Consider the following 27,659-nt stretch of genomic DNA (forward strand, 5'->3'; position numbering starts at 1 on the left):
GTCCAGTGCTACACACAGGGCTCACAAAACTCAGATCAAACTGTCAAACAAAGCAGTTTTGATCAAATGTTTTCAGAAACATTTTACTGAACTTTTAGCTGTGGTACGAGAACGATCACAACCTGCCGCCTATGTGTGTCCGATTCCCAAACTTGTATCAAACTGTCAAACTAGGCCTGCTGATCAAATATGGATCTATATTCTGTTACAATATTGCCTATTTATTGCTTGAAATGTTTTCAGAAACATAATTTTTAGTGACTCTTAGGTTGTTGTGACATCACCCACCAGCTCCACACTTTCATCAGTAACGTACATGCTCTGGTTGCAAAAAAACCAAGATGGCGACCCCCTGTAATACCAAACTCGGGGCTTCAAAATGGTCATTCACAAACCAACAGTATGTTCATACTTGAGCTTATTTTCTTTTGGTGGTGGTAACTTAAAAAAAATGCAAACAATAGCTTGTTATTATTGTGTGTGAATTGATGTGATCTAAACTGTAAAAGTTTGTGTTGACTAAAGGACAGAACATAGAGAACAATATGACCAAGCCAGTGTTACACAGCATTAACTGCCATGTTAGCATTTTAGAACTGTAACTGTATCATGTTAACAAGTTTTCAATATGAACACATGAATGAATGAACAAATTTAAAAATGGATGAATTGATGTAGAATTGAAAGACATATATGATCACCATGCTAAATTTAGAGCATAAAGCTCCCCAGGTTCACAGTTCACAGTGTAGTGTGTGTGTGTGTGTGTGTGTGTGTGTGTGTGTGTGTGTGTGTGTGTGCGTGTGTGCACATGTGTCTCAGCAACTGCATTCACACACTTATGCCCACAGGGTCATGCAACCCCTTTTAACGAATTGCAGGCTACACTATACATCCTGCCAAATTGCTATAGATCCCACTACAACACACACAGACACACACAGACACACACACACTCCACCTCTTGGGTTGTTGGCATGGTAACCACTGAGAGGTGTCCAGGCGCTCCAAATTCCCAGTTCTCCGCTCTTTTTCTGTCCTTGTGAATGATTCCACCACAAAGTTCGATGTTCTATTTTTAACGCTGTGGAGCCGGTTCTTGTTCCCTGACTGGAATACTGAGTGGACTCAAAACAACTAAACCTCACAGGTACCATGTGATCCCCCTGCGAACAGCTCCACTGAGGATTTTTACCAAAATGCTCCACCCATGATCCCAGAAAGCTGCACTGTTCATCCTCAGGGTATCTAAAGTTTCCAGCTGGGCTCAGCACCTCTGATTTTCCACATTTGGGAATTTTAGGGACACTGCTGGGACAACATCATTTGCTAAAATGATGGAGCTGTTAATAAATTACTTCTAGCAACTATGGCATCTTGTTGAAGTTACACATGTTTATTTAGTTTTTATTTGGTTTCAGTTTCTTTTGAGGGAAATGTCATTGCTGCCTGGGTTATGACGGCAGTGTTTTTTTCCAGACACATTCAGTAGAAATATTTTGCAACTTTGCATACACATTCATGAAAGAGTTTTTCATTATGTCGCTCATTGTATATTAAATTGGCCTTCAAACCTATTTAATATACCATGTATAGTTCCAACTCCCTATTCTGACTGCAGTGCTCACTTTTTAGTGTTAGGGTCTTACAAATTCTGCCTTTTAGGTTAGGAACAGTAGTCTCCCATGGCAACCCGTTCTCACTTCCAGTGGGTTAAATACAGTGGCTTCTGTGCCCCAGCCCTGTAGTTACCCCTGTAGTGTCATTTCTGGAGGCTCCTTTTATAATCCAGGGATTTGATATAGAATCCATCCTGGGGGTGCTACCGAGAACCCTTTTATATTATGGTACAAAGGACCTTCAAAGATTATTTAAATCCTTGAAGGTTCTTTGTTAACATAAACCTCCAAACGGGTTCTTAATGAAACCCTTAGTCTTGCAAAGAATTCTTGAAGAACTCTTTCTTCAAAAAAGGGGCTCTCAAGGAGTAAATGATTCTGGGTAGAACCTCAGTACCTCAGGAAGAACCCTTTTGCAACCCGTATTTCTTAGTGTGTACTCAAGGAGTTTTTGAGCTTTTATTTTGAAAGTCTACCTGGACATTGCATATTTTTCATTATACACCTGATTGCAGAGCCCTGCACGTGCAAAACTGACATGAGAGGGGAACCTACAGCATCATAGAATGAAGTGTACCCAGAAGAAAGGGAAAGTTCAATATAAGATCTCGTCTTGACCCATATGAGACTTGTACGATCTTCGGCTCCTAAGAAATAGCCTTTGAATTGTCTCAAGCAGAAACTAATTGACCCCAAGCCCAAGTGAAGATCTTAAAATGTTCAGTTTTTTGTCTCACAGCTCTTAATCAGCTCTTGAGATCTAAAAGAAAACTCAGTTGTCTTAAATGAGATCTTAAATTTGTCTCAGTGGTAAAATTAAAGTCTCGAAACCTCTGAGCTCCGTAGACGATCCAATGATTCTCTCTTGTTTTGCTCCTTTAATAAGAATCTCATTTGATTCTCATGAGACAAAGAAAAGATGATTGTGAGAAACTAAGTTTTCCTGGGTATGGCATATTCGTACAAACAGTCGTAATTCCCTCTAAAGATCTTTGTCACTTGAATGTGAACATGTGTTTTTCTCAAGCATTCACTGAAAGGCTCATACGGTCTTTTTCTTTTCATGGGAGGACAGTCTAGTCTGCAGTTTATCTACAGTATAAAACAGAGTTGTTATATTATCGGCAGTGAAGGAGACCCTTGAACAAACACATACAGTACTGACCTCTCACTGCAAAGGTAGCTGGTTTCTCTCAAGGTTACAGTCGTACAGTATGTGAGGTACATGTGACTGAATCCCCATCAGTCTGCTTTGTGTGGAACAAATCTTTCTTAACCTTGAAAGCTGATTCATCTTTTTCAAGAGGTTTCTGTCCATTTCACAGAGCAGTTATCGGTGGAATAAACAGGTTAGGAAAAGTGCAGCCACATTTTCCACAAGGTGCCCTAAAACTCCTCCAAAAAGTTTTCTCCTTTCTTTAAAACTATCCTGCAACACTGTGTCATGTGTAAATAGATCAATAAACTGAAAAATGGCAACAAGGATTATAAAAGATGGATCATTGTGCAACAGAGAAAAACAGAGTGAAAAACAGGAGGAGAGGGCACATTAGATCAATCTGAACAACTGATTCTCATCCATCATTTATAATGTTATGAGACAGAACAATGAAATATCGGAAATGTGGCTTCGCCTGAAAGATTTCCACTGACAGGTACACAGGTCTGGTTGGCTACTTGAAAAATAAAACAAAAATCTTTTCTGGCGATTACAAATGAGGTGCACAGAGAGGTCTTTATTTGTATCTGTATCTGTTCAACCAACAAACTTATCTCTCTATAGATCTGTGTTTGGATACAAGTCCAGAAGTGGATGAGAGGTCGTGTTAAAGAAGGTAAATGTATTTTCTAGCTTAATATACTTTTGCAATCAGTTGTTGTGCCTACAAACCATCAAAATGATTTAACATCAGCATATAAATATGAAAGATATTCCACATCCTCATACTGGACTTTTCACCTCTCTCGCTTTTTAGTTTTAGATAAACTAAGTTTTATGAACTGTCTGAAGCTGATGCTGAAAATCAGAAACTGAGAAGTGCTTCACAAATCAAAAGGGAATAATAATAATGAGTAGCCAGTGACATTTTGAGGGTGGAGGAGGAGGATACTGTTTAAACTACAGATTATCTTGGACGGTGTCTTACGACGGCTCCACAATGTGCAGGTCAGGAACAAGAGCACTTTCACTGAGAAACTCATTCCACCACAGAGCGACACAGGAGGTCATTACTGCCTGTGATCATCAGCTCCTCCCTCAGAGTGGCCAATGATCCTGTGCAATAACTGAACAGTGCAAATACTCTGTGCAGTAATTCAACACGTCCAGTAATTCTGCTGTCATTGTTCATTGCATTGCAATGCATATGGCATTTCTATTTATTTTGTATCATGATGCACATTGTGTACATAATTCTTACATTTCTTATTTTGTATCTCTAAATTTCATTTTCAATGACATGGTGCAAAAACATTTCTTTATTCTAAGCACTTTTATTGAAGAATTCAAGAAACAGTGTTAAAATGTCTTTAAAAAATATAAAAAATGCTGCACAGGTCTACAAACTGCCACAAATCACATGAAACATGAACCAGACTGTTTTCACAAAACAGTTACACAAGGTTTGTAGAAAATATTAGTTACACATCATAAGAATAAAGAAAAACAACACAAATGTTCATCTATAATCAATACTATCAACATCACCATCATCGGTGATGATCACTGATTGATTGTTGTCCATCACGACATTGTTTTTATTCATTAGTCAGTTCCAACATTACACAGTTTAAACAGCTCAACTCTTCAGTTTCATCTGCTTTAACATTTAAAGAGAGAAAAACAAACTACAACAAACTTTATACGACAGAACACATCCCAAAGCTAAATATACTCAATGAACAAGTCAAAAATAATCAGATTGGTTGATTTTCCAACATAAAAATACTTTTTCATTTGTTTTCCTCACAGTAAGTTTATGTCAGCAGACTGTCAGTGTTTGTGATGATTTGTATTTTTCACTTTGTATTTAAAGGTTTGATTTAATGGTTTTATATCTTTCAGACTGCCAATTTTAATTATCATACTGCACTGCAAAGTTTTGAAAGCCCATTTCCACCAATGTGATAAAAAAAGATTCTCATCATGACTTAGTATCACAAAATAAAGATTTAATATCACAAAATAATGAGTGTCTCAAAGAATTAAGAAACTTTCTCAAAATAATGAATTAAGTCCTTAATTCAAGAAAGTTTCTCATCATTTTCAAAAAGTTTCTCATTATCTTCACAAAGTCTTTTGTTTTATGACCAAATCAAAGAAGGTGAACCTTCATTACAAATATTCAGTTATTTTTGAAAGATTGTTGACTTTTGTGAGCTTTACATTTCCTTCATGATTTCCCATCAACCCTCAAAAAACTTGACAAAGAACGAGCAGACAGAGTGCCACCCCTCGCTGCAGTAACTCTGCACCGGCTCCATGTCATTCACTAGTCCTTCCTCGTCAAACTCAGTCCTCTCCTCCATCTTCTTCATCTCTTCCTCTTCCTCCTCCTCCTTCTTCCTCCTCCTCTCTGCCTTCCCTCCGTCTGAGCTCTTACCGGTCCCCGCTCCTTTCTTCTTCCCTCCTTCCTTCCCTCCCTTCTTCTCCTCCTCTCCGCTGCGCTGGGCGAGCTTCATGTGGGCCTCGGCCGGAGCCTTCTTGCAGGTTTTGGCCTTCAGGATTTTCTCTCCTTCGCAGGCGTTCAGCCTCTTTTTCAGCTTCCCCACCAGCTGCTTCCAGTACTGGCTGGACTTCACCCCATAGGCCTGGCAGAGGTCTGGTTTACCAGCATAACGACACCAATACCTGGAGGAGGAGCAGAAAAAAACACAGGAAGAATGAAAGGGGCTTGACAAGGACATAAAAGTGGTAATTGGTCAAAACAAATGAGTGGATTGAATCTTTTCTTTCAGTGCATTCCCAGTTTTCTGTCACTGTTTATCTGACTTGTGTTTCTGCAGAAAGTGCAACATTTATGAGACCGTGAGCCAAGTCACTCCATGAAAACAGTTAAGTTTGGGTCCCCAACTTTTAAAGGAACTGTAATTCTTAAACATGACACAGATCATTATCCTCCTGCTGTATTAAATCTTCAATGTGAATTACATTAATGTCCTATTAAGTGTAATTTTCACCAGCAAGACGTTGCCTCCATATGTCGCTCACCTCTGCTGCTCTCCCAGCGTTTCGGTGCTGCAGTTCACCATCAGGCTCACCAGGCCTTCACCAGACGTCTGCCACGTGCAGCGATGGCCCTCCTTGGTGCTCAGCTCTCCAGAGCCGGGCACGGAGCGATTTCTGGGCCTCTTGGCCGGTTGGGCTGACGGCGGAGGCTCGCGGGGTTTGTCGGGTTTTGCCTGACCAGGCTGCCGCTTTGCCTCACTGAGGACAGGGAGGCAGAGGAGGAGGAGGAAGAGGAAACTGCATGGAAGGACACTCATGGTGGCTGGGAAGGGACATTGGAGAACAGAAACAAGAGAGTCAATTCATGTTCTGAAGCAACTGAACAGAGATTTCCTTTTGTTGGTGAAATGCAATATTTTGGGTTATGAAGCTTTTGGCAGTTGAGCCGAGGTCTGAACCGAAGTGTTTCATTCAGTCATTCACTGCTCAGTGCAATCAAGTGTTTCCCTTTGTTACAGGAAAATACTACATGTTCGGCCGGGCGGTTCTTCTCTCAGATGTGCTGGCTGCAGTAGAGGTGTGCATCACGGCATTGGTGTGGCTCATGTCGCTGGTGTTTTTGTCGGCCTGCTCTGAGGCTGTACTGAAGCTGCTCTGTCTCTCTAGCAGAGAGGTGGTGGTCTGAGAGACGACCAAGACAGTGGAGGAGAAACGACTCAGAGGCAGCAGAGTCTGCTCTCTTTCTCTGAGTCATAAAAGAAGATGAGCATGCAGCTCACGGTCCTAGTCATCACATTTAAGGGCAAACCAGCAAAAATGTTTTGCAAGACGTCTTAATTTGCCATGTAAGCAGGTCACTCACAGAGTTAAGACCTAAACCAAGGCCAACAGTCTACTCTATTTAGTTTAAAACTGAAGTACACGAACTAGACCACACCACCCTCTGCCAAACACTATCACCTGCTTCATTAATTCAAAACACCTGCATCTCCCACAAATCCAAAACCTTCTCATTCCAATCACCTGTGCATACCTATATAAGCACATCCTACCCTCTCCTGTCCGTCTCAGTTCTCACGACCCTCCCCCTCGACCCTGTTTTCTGTCTCAGCAGGTAACACAGTTCGAAAACTATGATGGTGGGTGTCAATATCTGAACCAAATGTCATGTCATGAGATATTTCACCCAAAACCACAAATGTAAGCCTCATGGTGGCGCTCTAGGAAAGGTCAGAGGACCACCAAAGTCACTAGCATCATTCACTGAAGACTTTAACATCTGACGAACCAACCATCCCAAGATATCTTGATTTTTAATCTCAAGTGTCGAGCTCAAGCTCTTAAAATGCTAGATACCACTTGTTCCATAATGCAGCTCTTCAGAGTCTTTTAGAGTCTCCCTCAGTGAGAAACGTCTGCCAAACATCATCAGGGTTATTCTTTGTGTACACTTTATAAAGAGTTTCACAATAGGTCTCTCTGCTACACGTAAACCCTTTTCTTTTTCTCCACTGATGAAACTTATGTATTCTCACCACATACTTTACAGAACGTCAAGCAAATATTCAGAAAAGCCGTCCATATGAATATGACTGCTGTATAAATCAGCGGTGTATTTTAAGAATCTTTCAAAAAGAGTCAAAATGATAATATATCAACACATGCAATCTGAAATGATGAATAACTTGGACTGGAGAATTTCTGATGCCTTTCTCATCAGTATCCCAGAGGGCCAGAGTGTCACAGAGTAGCACGATACGAGTGTTAAATGGACAATGGTCACAGACTGGGGGTGTGAGTCTCTGTCAGCGGCTCATTGAAAATCAGCCAAGCGTCAGAAACTCTCCCCCAAGAAGAGTCCAGACCGGACGTGTAGCTATCAAACAACAAGCAGGGAGGGAGGGAAGGTGGAGGAGACAATTACAGCTGAACTCACACTTAATAATTTATTTCCACATCTATTTTTTTATTTTCAGAAAGGACAGTGGGTCATCACAAGCAGAATAAAAAGGAAATGATACAAATAAAAAGGAAATACAGCCAGAGACAGAGCATCCATTTACACACCCCAAGCCCAAAAGCGTTGGGACACTATAAAACATAAACAGATTGCAAAGATTTGCAAATACTTTTTGACCTATATTCAATTGAATACAGTAGAAAGATGAGATATTTCATGTCCAACTGAGGACACTAATTCTTGAAGTTTTCAAAGTGAAATTCTTTCTCATTCTTGCTTGATATACGACTTCAGCTGCTCAACAGTCCGGGGTCTCTGTTGTCGTATTTTGTGCTTCATAATGCACCACACATTTTCAATGGGAGACAGGTCTGGACTCCAGGCAGATCATGAGGCACATGATTTGTGAAAACAGTCTGAAATGTGGACTCGTCAGACCACAGCACACTTTTCCACTTTGCGTCAGTCCATCGCAGATGAGCTCTGGTCCAGAGAAGTCTGCAGTGTTTCTGGATGTTGTTGATATATGTCTTTCTCTTTGCATGGTAGAGTCTTAACCTGCATTTGTAGATGCAGAGACAAACTGTGTTTACTGACAATAGTTTTCCAAAGTGTTCCTGAGTCCATGTAGTATCCTTTATACAATGATGTGGGTTTTTAATGCAGTTTTTAATGTAGTGCTGCCTGAGGGGTCAAAGGTCACAGATATTCAGTGTTGGTTTTTAAGAGATTTCTCTGGATTCTCTGAATCTTTTAATGATATTATGGATTATAGATGGTCAAATTTCCACATTTCTGCAGTTTTGTATTGAGAAACATGCAGTCTTTTGATGATGTGATGATCTGACCATGATAACATAACCTGTGAACTGTGGAACTTTCCAAGCAGATGAGTTTTTTGAGCTTTTCACAAATATTTTGTTGCTCCTTTTTTGAAACGTGTTGCAAGCAACAAACTCAGAATGAGTGAATGTTCACAAAAAACAAAAACAAGTTTATCAGTTTGAACATGAAATAGCTTGTCTTTGTTTTGTATTCAATTGAATAGAAGTCAAAAAAGCTTTGCAAATCACTGCAGCTGTTTTTATTTACGTTCTACACAACATCCCAACTTTTTTTTTAATTGGAGTTTGTATTGTTTTACTACTCTAGTGTGAAAATGAAGTCAGTAACTTAATTTAATTGTCTTTTGTCTCTTAATTTTGCCCGCAGTCTGTTTCTCAGCTTAGTTGTTGTGTGTTTAATTAACTCCATTTTCACTCTGAACAATTAGAGTCTGTGTTAATGAGAGTGTTCATCCTTGGGTCAGTGTATAATCAAGTTGCTTCCCTGCACCAACATACTGTTAATGATGCGAGAACAGCAAAACAGGCTGTGAGGTGCCAGAATTAATCCCATTAATAATAATTTTAAAAATTAAATCAAAAGTACGTTGTGCTCCTGAGGTTTGTGGTGTTTTTGTTTCAGTTGAAACCAAAGCTTTGCCCAAACAAATGAACAGGATTAATGATCAGGCACTTTTTAAAAAAAAATCTACACTATTATCTACGCTGCAGGGAGCCACAAAAAAAAAAAAAAAAAAAAAAACCCAACAAACTGATTTCAGAGTTTTCAGCTCATTGTCCAAACCTCACTGCAAAACTGAGGCTTCTGTTAATCCTGCAGTGAATATAGTGACGCAGCTTCATTTTCCACTGTGTGCAGTGAATGACACGATAAAACTGTTTCTATCACATGGTGAGTTATTATGAATTATACCAATTCAGCCCGAACACTCGGCTTTAATCGGATGAAGGGTGTGATTTCTATAACGCTGACAAACGACTGAGGCTGCTGCTGCTTTCACGGTGTCTACACGTGATGCATTCAGGCACATTACTGAATGTAGGTCACCAGCATCTTTGGCAGCGCTCTGAACACAAAATGTAATCACTGTAGTTACACATGTACAGTAAAACATGAGAAAACAAAAGCTTAAAATGACCTCATTTAAATATCACAGACCAAACCAGAGGATGAATCCCAATGAGCTTTCACAGATTAGAAAGAAAAAACGGCTATGGTCACTGATGAAAAGACACAGAGCAGGTTCAAAAGTTGACATTTTCTTCAGCGACTGTTTAAAGCTGTTGATTGAACATTTAGACTATATTGCACCAGGATTTGCAACAGTGAAATCCTCTACAATGTGTAAATAACAACCTATTCTCTCTTTGGATCCTTACCAAGTAACTACATCGAAATTTCTCAGGTGAAAACCAGAAATAGAAAACATCACCACACTGAGGAATCAGTCCTCCATTGCCTTGATAAAAGTCCTGTGTTTAACTCATTCATCCACCACATCTTCTTGTCCATTTTATTTCCACATGACTTAAAAGCTCATGAACACACCAAAGTCAGAAGAATTACTTTTCAGCTTTTGAACTGGGAGCATCTGAGGAGCATGTGAATGCAGCACCAGGCAGCACAAACTAATATTCATGCTTCACAGATTTTATTGTGGCTGAGTCTAATTTGAAAAACGTCCTGTGCTCCCAGCATTTGAAGTTTGCCACAACATCTGTGCTACCTGCTGCTGTTTCAACGTGTCCTCATAACAGATGAGTGACTCCTAAAACAACGTGACCATTCCCAGAGCTACATGAGCGATGGAGAGTACTGGACCTTCGTTGTCACACGTTGTAAAACAGTTGCAGTTTGGTTAGGTTTAGGCTGAAAAACTACTTGGTCAGGTTTAGGTTAATATAAGTACATTAGTTATGCAAGTTACGTTAGTGGATATTTGATGCTGCCTGCACAGGGTAAAAAAGCAGCACAACAGTCAACCTACAACTGTGTCAAATGTGTCCAGTTATAGTCTGTGTTTTAAGAAATTAATAGATATCTGCCATGATCACTTGTCGCAATTTCTTAAAATATTCCATGGCAGATGTCCATTAATTTCTTGTAACACAGACGTGATGATCTACTCTGGTCACATTACAGGGAAACAAGTACTTTGATGGTTCACAGTTGCCCTGAAGGATTATTTTGCAGTCCACTTTTCGTCTGCCAGCTGCAGCAGTCTCACTCAATACTATATATGTATATATATATGTATATGTATATATATATATATATATATATATATATATATATATATATATATATATATATATATATATACTATATATTTCAAAGATTGCTGTGTCCATTGGTCACTTAGACACAAAACACTGAAAAGCAGATCCAGGTTTAGAAATGCAGGAGTTATCCTTTAAGTTTTTGAGCTGATAATCAGGATTCAGCTTCTGTTTGGCTTAAAGAATCACACGACACAAAACACAACTTGCCTCTCTGGAGTCCTTTTTCCTCTCAAATTTGGTATTTTTTGTTAAATTATTCAGGATTTCCTCTCAAGTTAATGTTGACCCTTAAATTAGAATAAAAAAACAAACTGTGACAGATGAAACAGATCTCTTTTAGCAGTTTAAGTCACCTTTCTGCTGCAGTTTCTGAGAGATGAAAAACAAAGACGCACTGCACCAAAACAAAAATAATCCCCCTTCACACACACACACACACACACACACACACACACACACACACACCCATCCCTCCAAATACACCCCTCATCAATAAGTCATGACAGAAAGAAAACACAATTCTGTCTTCGTTTTCTCTCCAACGCTATAATATTTGATTTGACAGTTTTAGGAAGAAGAAGCAGACGAGTTTAGTGCTCGAGGTTTGTTGTTTAGTTGTTTAGTGTGAGCAGAGGCCTTACCATGTGACGCTCCACGGCTCTGGGTCGCTGTGAGAATGTGGGGGCCACGAACACTTGGATAAAAGAGGGGAGAAGACGAGGATAAAGAAGAAGGAGGAGGAGGAGGAGGAGGAGGAAGAAGAAGAGGGGGTTCGGGGAATAAGGGGGACTATACGAAGAACTGCCCACCCAAAACTAAGGACACCTCCCACATTCACCCCTCCTGACTAAACCCTATATACGTGTGTGTGTGTGTGTGTGTGTGTGTGTGTGTGTGTGTGTGTGTGTGTGTGTGTGTGTGAAGAAGACAATGGACACACTTGCCAAGGTTTCTGTCTCTGTGGGACGCTGACGACACCTCGAGGGTTTTGACACTCCAGTGTCTTTGTTCATCATCATTTTTTATATATGATACTGTTTAAATGCTTCATCTGCAGCATTGCAAGTATATTTTATCTTGTTTAAATAAAAAGAGTTAAGACATAAGTTTTTAACTGTCATTAAACTTTTATTTCATTTTAATATAAAAGTACATAAAAGTAACAATAAAAACAATATTATTTCTGTCAGTTAAAGTATATAGTAACCTCTGAGAAGAAATTATTTTTCAAAAAGTTTCTTTGTTTGTCTGTTTTTCAGCAGGACATGGGCCAAAGAAGAAACCATTAGATTTTGGAAATATACCCAGACATATAGAGTGGCTGTGTTTGCAGCTTTGCATGTCATACAAGACTCGGTGGAGGTCCTGCGAGTGCTCTTCTAGTTGTCAATGACTTTATTTAATAGACAAGGTCCAGTGGCGGTCCTGTAGCCTGCACCATCAAATAGCTGTAAACAAACATTCAGACCACAAATAGTGAGATAAAAACAAACAAACAAGAGAGATAAATAAAATATTGTTGATTATTGGTTATTGGTAGTGGTGGTTATGGATGGCAGTGGTATAAGAAAGTCCAGTGTTGAATTTGCTAATAAAAAGCACTCGGCTGTAAATAATCAGCAGGACAAAACAGACATTAAAAATTTAAAACTAGTCGAGCCACAACAGCCGCTCGGTGTGACTCCAGCTCACAGTCAAAGGGAAGAAGAACCAAAGAGGAAGTGGCTGGTTTCATCACCAAGAACACCAAAATATATTTTCTAAAGACAGTTTATACTAATTTGTGAACAATTGGTGGAGGGGTGTGAAAATTGTACTATAAATCTTAATCTTAAATGCCTTCAGGTTCTCAGGGTGTAGTAAAGAGACTGCTCAGAGACTTTTCTGCTTTAAATCAATAGGACAATCTTGGTTACACATATGAGCATGTTTTTTTGCTGTTTACTTCACAAGATCTTTTAGATTTTTAACTGCATTGCAGATAGTCTCACATAGCCTCTGCTTTCTCAAGATCGCCACACATACACGTTCTGCTGTAGAGGAGCTCAGGAGTCGAGCTCTGGCATTAAAATGAAGAAAAGCTGACAGCTGTTGGCTTGTTTACATTTGTACCGTTAGCATCCCAGGTGCTAATTTACTGTTTTTAGGATGTAGGCTGCAGCTCGGAGGTTGTTCGACCGATAGCAGGACTTAAACCTGCCGTGTACATCTGGTGAGTCAGAATGTCAAACAGTGTGGAGACGTTCTTTGTGCAGTTGCTTAAATCTCATCAAGGACCACAGTTTTGAAGGCTAAGTGTCTTTTACATCAGACTGGTTCATATCATCTTTTTTCAATTTAGTTTTTTTTTACAGATTTTGTGGACGACTAAACAGCAACTCAGTCAGTCCTCTCTACCAACTCTACATCACCCCCCCCCCCCCCCAAAGACAACAATGTCTGCCTCAGGCAACGAGAGCCGAGGAAATCCTATTTAACAGCAGGAAAATCACTGATTTCAACATTATGATGAATATATCCAGCTCTGTATTTTCATACACTAGAGATGATTTTAAAATGACAGGCGTTCCCTGGCCTTAAAGTGAAATACAGAAGAGGCGCTATGGGGTCTTGAGGGTTAACATCCATCCATCTATTTTCATATAAATGAAGGGAATAATAGCAGCTCCAAATTACATCTTGAAATGTTTGTAGTGATTGTGAATATGTAGAAACACTGCAGGTTCTGTAAGAGACTTAAAGCGACTGTTCCCCCTGAACCCAAATGTGACATGAGCTCCTGCAGAGCTGGTGGCCTTTACTGCACAAATCAGAGTCTTTACAAATGAGATAAACAAATATAGTATAAACAAATATGTGGTGAGCTGCTCATTTGCATTTATCCTGAAAATAATCCATAATGCATAACCGCATGAAACAACATCAAAACTCAAAGTCATTTTTTCTGTTTCTATTAGCCCAGGTCTCTCTCTCCCTCCCTCTGTCACTGTATTTATAACAGTAAGTAACTCGGCCCTCAGTGAGATGAATGAGGAGAATCTTCTCTGTCCTGCAGGACAAAGACTCCAGCAGAAATCTGGGTCACAGCTTAACCCCCTGCCGACACCCTGTCATCGCTGCCCAGCTCCGTCTCATTCAGCTCAGGGGTTGGTGGAGATCCGAGGACGGCCCTTTCATCGCGAACGCTGCCAAAAATCTGCTTGGCGAGAGGAGGATGCTCTGAAAAACAAGCCAACGACTGCAAACGTGTCGTTCCGCCCAGTCCGGGCCAATCAGGAACAAATATGTCACCTTGTTTACAGCTGCAAGGGCACTTCGCTCTCGAGCCGAGCTGCGTCAATCTGAATAGTAGAGCAGAGCGGTGAGAAGCATCATTTACTCAAGAGCTGTCAACAGCACATCAGTGGCATCAGGGTTTGTGTGTGATGCACGGAGGGCGAAATAAATAATGCAAAGAAATGAGGGTGATGTTTTTCATTCCTCATTTTGTGTTTGTTTTTTCACCAGTCTTCACTACAGACAGTATATGAGTCTAGACAGACATGAATGTAAACGGTAACTTCATTGGTTGGTGGAGACAAACAGCTGTGAGGCAGCAAATCTGTTTCTTGGTTGCTCTGTTTTATTCAACCATTGACAGCTGATTTCTCACTCTTCTTTGAGAGGACATTTATGGAGGTCATGTTAGTGTTGGTGGAACTTTGCAAATCTTGCAATGCAGTAGGTGCTTCATCATCTGTTGCCAGGTGGGGATCTGCACTCTGCTGCATGACCTCTTCTAGTTGGGCAATGAATTCTTGAGTTATAGCCAAAAATGTGTTTAGTGAGGTCACTGTGACCTCCAAAAATCCAAGTGAACATTTGTGCCAAGTTTGAAGAAATTCCCTCAGTGCGTTCTTGAGATACTGCACTCAGGCAACATTATGTTTTCATGTCATCCTTTTTTTGTGTGTGGAGCCATAAAAAAGTTTTTTTTGAATCACAGAGGTCTCTCAGTATGCACTCATGAATGTGCACAAAAAAACATCAGGCTGATTGGTCCAGTTAAGTAACAGTACACGAAACAATCATAAAAATGCAACTACAGAAATGAAATAAATATGCACATCAAAAGGTGTGCAATTATGCAAAAGTCAGTGCAAACACACACATAAGCTATTATGAAAAATAAGGTTTTTAGCCTGTTTTTAAAGGTGCTCAGTGGAGGGGTCTCTCTCAGGTTCCATCAACTTTTGCAATTAGCATTTCTTTACTGTACTGAGGTGCAAGGCAAGTTAAGGCTTCATATACCAGCAAAATATAGAACAGGATCTTAAAATCGATCCTAGTATTTTTTTTTTTAGTTCAGGTGAGAACGTGTGCAGCCACATTTTGGATCATCTGTAGTTGCTGCACAGATGATTTTGGGAGGCTGGTGAAAAGATCATCACAGTAATCTAATCTACTTGTTATAAATGCAATGATTAGTTTTTAAGAGTCTGATTTTGAGAGGAGGCTCCTTATTTTTGAAATGTTTTTTAGGTGGTAAAAGGCTGATCTTGTGAGATTATTTACTTGCTTTTAAAATTTAAATCACAGTCTTTGATTACACTTAGATTTCTAGCCTGGCGTTTGGTCTCTATAGTCTACCAATGGTTTGTTTTGTCGTTGTTCAGCTGTAAAAAGTTTTTTGACATCCATAGCTTACACACACAAAGCTCAGTTCTGGAACCAAGCCATTACCCACCGTTATCTCAAAATTAATTCTGGTGTGCCTATTATGCTTATGTTTCTGTGCTAACTTTGTTGAATGATTTATGTGTTTTGTAAAGATTTTTATATTGACAAATGCTTACATTACAGTGAAATTATAATTCACAAAACATCACCAGTTGTGCATAAAAATAGATTCAAAAGGAAAAGTGTACAGGCACACACAAACATCCCCAGTTTGCCACCTGTCACAGTTCATTGGAGAACAGATATGCAGCCGGGACTCGGTTTCCCCCTACTGGTGTTTTTTAGAAACAAACACAATCAAAGGAGCTCCTTAGAAAAAGAAACAATCTGGTGATATGTTAGAGGAAACAGTTGGATGTGCAAAAACTAAACATGCCAGAATTTAACATTTTCATCACCTATTCCTTTGTTTTCACACCAACTGCAGATTTTTAAATATACTTTAGCAAATTTCTGCACATTTGGTCAGGCAACAAAACAACTGCACACAAAGTAAAATATACAAAATTTTAGTCATGAACTTCATCAAGCCTTGCATGGAACCTTGATTTCACCAGATTTTATAAAAAAATAGTTTCCCTGACAGAGTGTCTGCAGGATCAATATCTTGTGATCTCTAACTAGCTATGTGTGTGTGTGTGTGTGTGTGTGTGTGTGTGTGTGTGTGTGTGTGTGTGTGTGTGTGTGTGTGTGTGTGAGATATGAGCTTGTGATGACTTGCAGTCCTTGACTGCAAACAGAGGCGTCCACTGTCTGCTTTTCAACGGTCGTTGAGAGACGGCCGCAATCAGCGCTCAGTTGTCGCCGTCACCTCCTCTGCCGTGATTACTGCGGTGATTATGACACAGAACTACCGCCTCAAGTGTGCGTGCATGTGTGTGTGTGAGTGTGTTTTAAAGAGACAAAAGGGCAATAGATAGAAGGTGAAATGGAAAGAGAATGGGATGAGACTGTTGAAAAGCCATTTAAAGCTGAGAGAGCTGCTCTCTGCTGGCATGTTTAAACTGCTAATGAGCAGAAATGAGCGCTGTTGAGCTGAAGATGTTAGAACATAATTTGCAAATAAAAGACAGAAAAGGAGCATGAAATGAATTCTGTTTTGTCCTAGTAATTTACATTTATTTTTAGTGTGCAGTGCCTGTTCATGCAGCTTGAGATTCATGCAGCACAGACATGGTGGTCAGGTCTTTAGCAACAATTTTTGATGTTTATGGTTTAATATTTTGTTCTTTTGGGTTCTGGTGATGACTTGGAGGTCAAAACTACAGTATGGCTAAATAACTTACAATTATTACAAAACAGCATTGCAGAATCTCCCAAACAATGGAAGTGAATGGTGACCAATTTTCAAACATGAAAAAACAACAGAATAAAAACATAAAATGCCTCCATGCTGCTCATCTGGTGAAATCCAAATCTCCTAAACACCCAGTATGCTAAATTGACTAACAAATGTCATTTACACCATGTTTTTAGCCTGAATGTTGGCTGTAGATCCTCAGCTCAGATTCACGTTCACGTGCACACTGTGTGGAGCACACAAGTGAACGGCATGCTGGGCCTTTAGGAGCACTGTTTTCACTGTTTTCCATGAAAATCCAGCAATGTTTTGTGAACTAACAAAATAAACCAGACTCTCAACTGGCAGGAGGGTGAGTAGATATTGACTGAATTTTAATTTTTAAGTGACCTTTAAGAATACCGTCATGAATCTGGCCTAGACTTCTCTTTGGCCCTTTCTTTAGAACAAATTTCAGAAAAAACTTATTTATGACTGAGGTCTGTTGTGAATGAAGCCGCTGGAGCTTGAAACTTGAACATCACTGAAGTTTTCTGAAAGTACGGAGCTTCACAGAAGTTTAAATTCTGTCTACAGCAAAGATTGATTTCTTGTCTGTTCATCATTCAGCAGCCTCTTTCAAACTATTAAACCTTGTTAATAAGACAAACTTTCAGTCTGATACACACAGATTGGTGCCATTAAATATCTCTGCCGCACACACACACACACACACACACACACACACACACACACACACACACACACACACACACACACACACACACACACACACTTCCTCTCTAGGAAACATTTGGTGTCACCTTTGTAGCTACGTCAAAGTTAGACATCATTAATGTCAATCTTTCAGTCGCAGGAGATAAAGAAAGAAAATTAAAGAAGAACAGGTGCAGAGATCAGGAGAAAGTGAGACCATTAAATACATTTTCTATCAATTCTAATCCAACTTTCAGCACCAACATCGTCAACAGAACTACAAAGAGTGCCGAAACCACACGCAGGCCGACACTGGCGATGGAGAACAGTCTATCTCGGTTCACCTAATTAAGACAAAAAAAAGACATACCTTGACAAAAATGACGTAACAAGACAAAACAACGTAGAAGACATAACATGATAAAAAAAAATGCAATGATGTAGCAAGACAAAAACAACACAAAAGATGTATCAAGACAGAAAAAGATGTAAAAGATATAACAATACAAACATGTTGTGATAAGATGAAAATAAAAACATAAAAGACTTTAAAAAAAAAGAACATAATAGATGCAAGACGATGAAAAAGTAACAATATGAAAATGATGTAAACAATGTAAAAAGAGTGCGACTTTTTTCCTTTCTATCTTGAGAACATTTCAGAGCTGTTCTTTTTCACTTTTACTTGAGTAAAGAAGTACTTTTCCTTCGGCAGAGTTGTTTTTTGTTCTTTTTTGTGCATAAATATCTTCTACTCATGTAAAAAATGTCTGTACTTTTGTCAGCTCTGCAGGAATCTTACTGAGTAATGCAAAAGTACCAAAACAGGTTTATATATGACTCCACTCTTTGTAAAACTACAACACATAATCAGTCACATGTACCGATGCAGAAGCTCTGTGATGACGATGATGATGATGATGATGCAGCTGGACCTGCAGAAGACACCTGTGGGGTTCAGGGTGTCGTCCCCTCTGTGGCCCCTGGGTGCTTCCGCTCTGTTTCAACTTCACTTCTGACTGATGATGAAAGGAACGAGAAGAGAGGGACTGAAGAGGGAAAAAAATGACTCAAGTCGAGCAAATACAAGCACAACAAGAAGAAACACAAACACACAGTCTCTATTTGTTCTTTTATTCCCATCTTTAATTTTGTTTTTATTTCATCGTCAAAAGACATCCTTGCTCCCGCCTTAAGGTTTCTTGATAATTATGTCCAGTTGGGTCCCCTTAGGTACATTTGTCCCCCCAATAAAAACATGAAAGTAGTAGAGGACGCTTATTTTGATGAACCGCTTTCCTGAGAGCCTTACTGCATTATATTCAAATTTGACTGACATCTGTGCTTTTCTTTTACAGAAATAAAGACATTTCAACACTGAATTGTTGCAGAAATGGTACAAATTGGTGCATAAAAATCATCAATCAATTATTTTTATTCTTATGAGCAGGATGTCATTGTTTGGTCCACTATATTATATGTAAAAATCAACCTTGTCAAAAAAGAAATACTTTTTTTTAGTTGCTTTGCCATGTGTTATTCTTCTTATTTCAAGTAGAAAACCTGACTGACCCTCCTGAAGGAAAACAGAATTTAAATGGCACGTGGTTCGTCTCTATGTGCTGGGGCTGTGAGTCCTCTGCAGCAGGCGTGGGTTTGATTTTCACAAATGGTCCTTTGCTGCACGCAATTCCCCGACTCTCTCTCCCCTTTTCCTGCCATATCTTCAGCCATCATATTTGTTTAAGGCGTACAAGCCCCCCAAATTTAACAGAAGAAAAAAATGTAGAAAGTCTTTTTCTGTCAGTTAGAAGTGATCTCAGTTCCTTTATTTTTTTCAGGGGGCTGACATAAGATGTGATGCCTCTGAGAATATCTGCAGAGAATCAGCATAATGTATGTGCAGGGGGAAGCAGGTGGTTCGTCTGTGACTCAGAGATTACCTGACCAGACTTTCTGAACTCCCCTCCAGTCCTCACAAGCTCTGCAGCAACAAAAAGCCTCCTGATCCTGCAGTTTGAGCAAAAGTTATGCCAACGAGGTTCTGGCTCTGATCAACCTGAATTTCTTACCCCTGATATAACATTTAATGCACCAGTATTTACCTGTATTCAAAGCATTAAGTCAGTTACAATGATTTGGTGCTTTTAGTAGTTTTGTCTTTTTTCTATCTTATTAAATCCATGGAAAAATGTTTTGAGCTCTGGCTGCAGTTATCACCTGACTAACTGTGATAAAACACTTTGTGCTTTGTTGCAAACAGCTTTAATTTTCTCTCAAATGCTTTTCAGACCTGGCTGGCCTACTTTTCCTCAGAGGTCTGTAATGAAGAACATATTAACCAGCTTATCAGCTACTATTGTTCTCTGCATTAATATTAAAACTCCACTTTCACACTAATTCCTTATTAATGACTTTAATTTTCTCAAGACCAATACAGAAAACAATGAGGGCGGGTGGTGAGATAACGGGGCAGCTGAGAATGGACCAGAGACTTAATATGAATTTAGTAAGATATTTTCTGTATGAAATGTGTTTTTTAGTCCAATTAGACTTGACAGAAAGCAGATGTCTCTGCAACTCACACCAAAAGAATCTACATAAATTAAAAGACATCTGCTGACCCTGTCCACAGAAGTATGTTGTTTAGCTTCCTACATCAGTGCTCCTGCAGCTTCTCCAAACTGGTGGCATGTCAGTCACAATACCTCATAAATACCTCATACAACCATATTTTTAAAAAACCAAACTAACCCTTTAAATCATGGGTGAAAATGACTGTCAGAACTACTGCACAGGAGAAAGAAAAAAAGGCTGCTGCAACAGGCATCCTTCAGCTCTCAGATGTTGTATTGTCCCTGAATGTACCAAAAGTGACAGTCCCGCCTCCACAGGACAACAATGTTAAGTTCTTAAAATATGGAAATCAGAAAACATCTCCAAAATATTGTAGTGCTTTGATGATTGGTTGGAAATATGAGCAAATTAGAGTTCATTCGAGAAAAAGAAACCACAACACTGGCACCGTGCTTTAAAATGCTTCTGAACTCTATCTGAACTTTGCTTTTCAGAAGAAAACTCTTTGTATCCATTTCAGGTTCCACCTTCTGTACATTTCAATGTTAAACACATCACAGCTTGACGAGGTCTGTTCCACCTTAAAGGGACAGTTCACCTCAAATTCAGAAACATATCTCTCCCATATTTCTCCCTCGCCTGCGGTGCTGTTTAACTGTCCAAATTTTTCTGTTGTGAGCTGCAGAGTTTTGCAGATATCAGCCATCCAGATGTCTGCCTTCTCTCCAGTATAATGGAACTAGATGGTACTTGGCTTGTGGTGCTCAAAACACTAAAAATAAATAGAAAAATTCAACAGCAGTCTCCTTCCAAAAATCATGACCTAGTTACTCAAAATAATCAACGGACCTTATTGTGTGCAGTTTCTTTCTGCAGTAGAATCTACCGTAACCATTTCTCCAAGAAAGAAAGTAGTTCTTACATGAAACTGCTCACAACAGGTTCTGTGGATTGTCTTGAGTAACCAGGTCATGAATTTTGTAAAAAAGACTTTGCTGTTGAGTTTTTCAAATGTAATTTTTGGTACTTTGAGCACCACAAGCCGAGTGCCATTTAATCCCATTGTCTATATATCTACAGAGGATATCTCCAAAACACCACAACTACCATGCCAGAGGAAAATTATATATTTTTGTTTTTGGGTGAACTGTCCCTTTAAATGCTTAACCTTCATTGGACACCTCCTTCAGAGCCACAGCTGTCTTTTTTGCTTTAAGGCATGAATTTACTCCCTCAACCTTGATTCAATGTATAAACCTTTATCATGGAAGGAGCTGATACCATATTTTAGATTTACATACTAATCAGAAATTGAATATGTGAAACATTTGATGGTTCAGTGTTATAAATTAAATTTAATGACTGACAAAGCATTGTTGTTTTGCTAAAAAATCACAATTTTATCTCTAGTCCCCCTGTGTCAAGTAGGTCTAATTACTAAATCTTCTGACATTTCAATAAACACAAAATATACATAATAAAATAAACACAAAATTAAACAGTCCAGCAGTCACGTACAAAAAGATTTCAATAAATTCTGATACTGAAGATCAGGCTATACAGTTAAGTCTCTCTCATGTGTTCCTCCAGATTGCAAAGACCAGCTGTGTTATAACATCTTTAAAGTGAAGTTGATGGTGGTGATGATCAAATAAAAATTAAAGATAAGATAAAAATTAATGATTTCACTAATGAAGTCTGACTGGTTTGGATGAGGGCTGAACAAGGGATCAAAATTTTATCAAAACTGCAATATAACCTACTGCAAGGTCCAAATTGCAAGAGGAGGAATATTTGTTAAAGAAAATTGTCATGCTGCAGAGATCTCCATGTGGACAGACAGAAAAACTCTTTGGTGCACATCCTCGCAAAAATCACACCATAATCATTTTCATATGTTTTTCTATAAAAAAGGGGAATGATGATAAGTCGCTCTAACATTGCAAATCCTACAGACATTGGAATATCATTCAAAATAACTGCAATTAGATATTTTCTCAAAATTAGCCCTAGTTTAGAGACCAGCCTAATTGCTGCATCTCCAAACTGGGACATGCCTGCTGCTATCTACTGTATGTAAGTCACTGACTATGGATAAGTACCTCAGGCAACCACACTTAACAAAACCCTGAACTATCCTCCATAATTTCAAATGAATCAAAATGTCCTGGAGGACAAGTCTGATTACAGCTGAAGTTGATGCTTTTATTTTGAAGACAACACAGCCTTACTTCCTGTTTGGTTATGGCTGTCAGCTCAGTCAAGTTTCTGTTCTACCCTTCCTGGTGGACTTGTCCTGGTATTAGAGCATCGCTTTCCAGCCCCGCCACTGACGTGAACGGCGTGATAGTTTCTAAGGAGATCTCTGGGTCGTCCTCAAGCTGGACGGTGGCAGGAAGCAGCAGCAGTCCGGTGTGGCTTCGGGAACCATTGGAAATGTTCGACTCCTCATCAAACTGAGCGCTCATGTCCTCCAGGTGGTCGGACCCCACATTAATGGTGCGAGGATGCTGCTGCGGCTGTGCGGGGACCAGCGCCTCCTTGTGGAGCGTTGTGTCGTGGTGGTAAGAAACAAGCTCATCGCTGAAGTTCACAGCTTCCACGGTGTTGTTGGAGCAGATCTGGTTGCATCCCAGAATGGTGGCGAACGCCCGGCGGAAGTCTGCGTTGAACGCATAAATGACCGGGTTGAGGGAGGAGTTGGCCCAGCCGAACCAGACGAATACAGTGAAGGTGGTGTCACTGACACAGGGTGGGTCACAGAACGGTACTGTACAGTTGAGGACAAAGAACGGCAGCCAGCAGAAGACAAACACACCCATGATGATGGAAAGCGTCTTCAGGACCTTGGTTTCCTTCTTAAACGATGACTTCAGCGAGGTTTCATCATTGGGTCTGTGCTGCTGATGCTGGTTCCTGCTCATGCCGTGGCCTTGATTCTGCGCCTGCTCCGCCGCCCTCTCCAAAGACGTGATGCGGCGGATTTGTGTCTGAGCAATCCTGTAGATCCGGGTGTAGGTGGCGATCATGATCACCACTGGGATGTAGAAGCTGATGAAGGAGGAGGAGATGGCGTAGGTTTTGTTCAAGTTGGCGACGCAGCTCTTGGTAACAACACTGACGTTAATGTTGCTGCTGTTTGTGAAGTTCCTGCTGCTGGTGGCCATCATCTCCGCCATATCCTCTGTCACCTCGCCATCCTCCTCCTCCCCGGCCTGGTGCCAGTTGAGCTGCACGGGGATGAAGGAGATGAGGATGGACAGCGTCCATGCCACCCCGATCATGACAAACGCCACCCGGTGAGTCATCTTACGTTCATACTTGAACGGGCTGGCGATGGCCCAGTAGCGGTCCACACTGATTATGCAGAGGTTCAAGATGGACGCTGTGGAGCACATGATGTCAAAGGCGATCCAGACCTCGCAGAACCGTCCGAACAACCACGTGCCCGTCACCTCGGTGATGGCCTCCCAGGGCATCACCAGCACGGCCACGAACAGGTCGGACACAGCCAGAGAGATGACGAAGAAGTTGGTGACTTTAGAGCGCAGGTGGCGGAACCGGACCACAGCGGCGCAAACCAGTGTGTTCCCGAGCAGCGTGGACACAATGAGCAGGAAGAGGATGCAGCCAACAAGGACTCGCAGTCCACCGCTCCCTCCACCGCTCCCGGCATCTTCGTCCTCCTCATCTGCCTCTTCTTCACCATCCATGCCATCCAACTCTGACAGAACTTGTGTGAAATTACTCCATGCCGTGTAGTTTTCCATTTTTCTTTCAACAGAAAGATTCGAACAGGCGATTAAAGGTCCAGTGTGTCAGATTAAGGCCTATATTTACAAATTAAGTTACGCAAGCTCCCTCTAGTGGTACACTGAGGAATCTCCTAAAATAAAAAGAAAATCAATTTATAACAGGTAATTAAAATATTCAATGTTTTTTTTTACAAAAATCATGTGATTGCAAAAATGTAATTAAAAACAAGTCTTTAATTATGTTTTTTTTTTTTTTTATTGACCTGCTACAATGACTTTAATGCATAAAGCTCATGCATGCATTGTCCATGATTAGTTATGAATTTAACTGTTAAGGCAGTGTGGCTGACAACAGTAAGCAGTAAATATAGCTACAGATGTTGCAGACCACCATGTTGTATTGCCATGTTTCTACAGTAGCCCAGAATGGTCAAACCAACAGTGGCTCTAAATAGTCTTTTGATTTTTGCGTGAGTTTTGCTGCAACTGTAGTTTCTCCTACACACTATAGAGTAGAGAGTAGAAACAAGGTGTTTGCAGTCTGCAAGCTCACCGCTAGAGAGGAATGGGCAAGTTACTGAAATTTAGTAATCAGTTAGTTACTTTTCTGAATTACTGTACTGTTACTAGAGGACTAGAGGACTTTTGTGTTACTTATTACTGCACACAAAGCTTTGTTATACTAGTAACAACTGTCAAATTTTTATTTATCATTGTATCCATAATCACTGACAGGAGTTATAAATACCCCCAACCACCAGAGGGCAGCAACAACTTGAATGTAAAGTATTCTTTTATTGCCTATGGTTTAGACAGTAGGACTTGGTAGAAGAAGGCTCACAGGAAGATGGATATACATGGTGCTGATACAGTCATAAATAAAAATGTATATGATAAACGGTTTATATCACACTATGATGAAAAGCAGCTCACACTGCCTGAACTGTGTCACTACGCCATAAGGTCAGGTGATGCCAGGGCTGTTACAGTATTCTGGCACTGATAACCATAATGTTTTAAAAATGAAATATTGATATTGTGTTAAAAACGCATATGATAGTATCAATTAAATAATCCAGTGCCTCAGAAACAAACAAACAATCTTTATGCTCTTAAATCAGTTGCACTGATGTTTAAAGAATCTCTCTTATTTTTGGCATAATTCATTTGCCAAAAAACAGACAAAATGCACAATAAAAAAAAAAGTTAAAGATGAATTTGATTGATAGTTTTCATGACTTCTTTTGGCCACAAATTTGCAGAGTGAAAATCTGGTATCATGACAGCTGCTGTTGCTGTGCTGCTGTCTACAACTGTCCACTTTTTGCCGGTAAATCAAAAGCATTTAAATTTCAGCTATTGTAACTGTGTTATTAATTTGAGAAAAGTAATTAGTTACATGTCTCATTACACAAACAGTAGTGGAATTACAGTAATGGGTCTCCACACCGCCACCAAATCCTACAGACTGGACCTTTAATCCTACACACTGGTCCTTTACTGGTCTTTTAATCCCACACACTGGTTCTTTAATTCAACACACTTGTATTTAAATCCTGCACACTGGTCCTTTAATCGTAAACACTGAGTCTTTAATGTCCACGCGTAAATCTGCTGCTCTTCTCTCTTCTTTCAGCTCCTGACTCACCAACCATCCTTTGATGTCTCAGAGAAGAACAGAGACATGAAGGAGGCTGACTGTCCCTCCAGTTTGTCTTTTTGAAAAGAGATCCTCACTCCGGACAGCCGAGGCTCAGATTAATACCCAGAAGAAAAAAACAAAGGCGCTGCGCGAGTGTTTCTCCTCAGAAATTAAAGATTAAAAAACAAAACTGCGATCATAAATGAACAGCGGTGATTGTATTAAATCCTGTCCAAGTTCAGAGTGTCCACAGGAGATGGACACAAAGGTCTCTGTCCAGGTATTTTGTCCCAGTGTGACTCATCGTGGACTCGCCTCTGTCAGTGTGACGCGCTCAGCCTCAGTCAGCTGGAAGCCACTGCAGGGCTCGTTACCTCCTCAGCACAGGTAATAGATTACTGTCATCTGACTAACTCAGTGCAAAGCAGTTCAGTTTTGTTTTTTTAAGGAGCGCAAATTAAAAGTTGTTGTCTGAATGATCAGGCTGAGTTCATGTTGAGAGGAGAAAAGGGTTGTATATATTTCCCTTACACAGACTTTATGTACTTCTGTTGTTCATTTGTTCATTTTCTATTATATGTTTCTTATGTTGAATGTCTTTGGTTGTTATCTCATGCTGAAAACCCAAATAAAATAAAATAATACAATCATAAAAAAGAGACATGCGAGTCTACTTCAAACCTTCTTCTGTTTCCATAAATCATGAGTTTTGGTCTTCTTGCGGAGATTAATGATGATTAAATGAATGAAACCCAATAAGAACTGGTGGATTTCATTTTTGAGTGCAGATTGAGCAGTCAGTAACTATGAGTGATGTTTCGTCAAATTTCGTCAGCCTGTTTAACCTCAAAAAATGACTGTTATTAAAAACTGAGATGATGGAGGTGGATTTGGACATTATTGCAATTTATTCTCACAGCAGTCAGTTGGAGTTGTTATAGTATGCAAAGCACAGATGTTTCCACCAGATGGCGCCATCTGTCTGCTATTGTGTCGTGATACTTCAATAAAAAGAGTAAACTGAGTTATTCAGTCATGAATTCATATTTGGGTCTTTCTACGGAAAAGGTGGAATCTGAGTGACACAAATCTGCTGAAATTATATTTTTCTAACATACCTAAAACTTATTTGATAGCAATAACTAATTTTTAAACTTGATGAATCCACAACAAATAGAACTGCATTTTTTGAAACTTATTTTTATACATATAATTAAATAATTCATGTTCTGTTTATTTTGCATTACCTATGATGTGAACAACATTAAATGTTTATAAAAAAAAATATTGTTTTCTTATTACAGCCTGAATATTTAGTTAAAGGCAGAGTCGTGGAATGATAAATCCAAGAAATATATTTGATTTACATTGTTTTATAAAATTGTTCATTTTATCAACATTGTATGAATTTTTGTGATTCACACTCTTGATTTTGTCTGTAACGAAATATTGAAAGAAAGTTTTTAAAAGTTACATTTATAATATCACATGACTGAAAAAAACTTGTAGTAACAGCAGTGAACAAGACTGGTGTGAACATCAAGAGGAGCTTTTTAACCTGTTTGGTTTTGTGCCACATTCGTACTGGAATCTATAGCTGAATTATAAACAGATTTTTTCCTTTGTGCACCTCATATTGTTAATGTTTTTCTCATTATCCTCACTGAGATCACATCTCTGTCCCTCAGGGTAATTTGAGGAAGCAGCAAATCAGCCCCAGATCAATAGTTGTGAAACAGACAGTCTGTGGTCTGTACAGATCAGGCCCCTCGGTTTGGCCTGCATGTGATCCACAGACCAGATGTAACCAACACAGTTTCATCACCGCTGTTTCTTTTAAAGTAATAAAATCTCAATGCAGATTTGTAGTGAAAAGACCAGACAGATGCATTTTTAAACTAACCCTAACTCCATACTGACCCTAACATCAACAGATCCATCACTCAAAAACTCAGTGATAATGGGAATGATAAAAAAAAAATTACAGTTGTCTCTAAAATAATATAACTGTGTGTGTATTAATAAAAGAATTAAAGCAGATATTCGAAAATAAAGCCAAAGTAATGTTCACCCGTAACTAAATACTTGTATATGC

The 27,659-nt window shown here is 39.6% G+C and overlaps 2 protein-coding genes across 2 annotated transcripts; both read right to left on the reverse strand.

The window, feature by feature from the left end:
- Positions 1 to 5,000: 5,000 nt before the first annotated feature.
- Positions 5,001 to 11,620, reverse strand: fgfbp3 (fibroblast growth factor binding protein 3). Its single transcript, XM_084735939.1, has 3 exons — positions 11,517 to 11,620; positions 5,830 to 6,109; positions 5,001 to 5,469 (listed from the first exon to the last, which is right to left on the reverse strand). Exons 2-3 carry the CDS (start codon positions 6,102 to 6,104, stop codon positions 5,025 to 5,027), a joined length of 720 nt encoding a protein of 239 aa, XP_084592065.1. The 5' UTR covers positions 6,105 to 6,109; positions 11,517 to 11,620; the 3' UTR covers positions 5,001 to 5,024.
- A 10,820-nt stretch (positions 11,621 to 22,440) lies between these two features.
- LOC146315029 (D(1)-like dopamine receptor) lies at positions 22,441 to 23,937 on the reverse strand. The gene has a single exon (XM_084735684.1). The coding sequence runs from the start codon at positions 23,935 to 23,937 to the stop codon at positions 22,441 to 22,443; it is 1,497 nt and encodes a 498-aa protein (XP_084591810.1).
- Between the last annotated feature and the right edge of the window lie 3,722 nt (positions 23,938 to 27,659).

Source organism: Lutjanus erythropterus, chromosome 14 (genome assembly GCF_056507025.1).
Source record: "Lutjanus erythropterus isolate fLutEry1 chromosome 14, fLutEry1.hap2, whole genome shotgun sequence".
NCBI classification, from domain to species: domain Eukaryota; kingdom Metazoa; phylum Chordata; class Actinopteri; order Lutjaniformes; family Lutjanidae; genus Lutjanus; species Lutjanus erythropterus.

Bases quoted from the DNA above. Each gene is read 5' to 3' on its own strand.
- fgfbp3 (XM_084735939.1), bottom strand. From the start codon at position 6,104: ATGAGTGTCCTTCCATGCAGTTTCCTCTTCCTCCTCCTCCTCTGCCTC. The intron at 5,470-5,829 runs GTGAGCGACATA...CTCCTCCTCCAG, and splicing joins ACGCTGGGAGAGCAGCAGAG to GTATTGGTGTCGTTATGCTG.
- LOC146315029 (XM_084735684.1), bottom strand. From the start codon at position 23,937: ATGGAAAACTACACGGCATGGAGTAATTTCACACAAGTTCTGTCAGAG.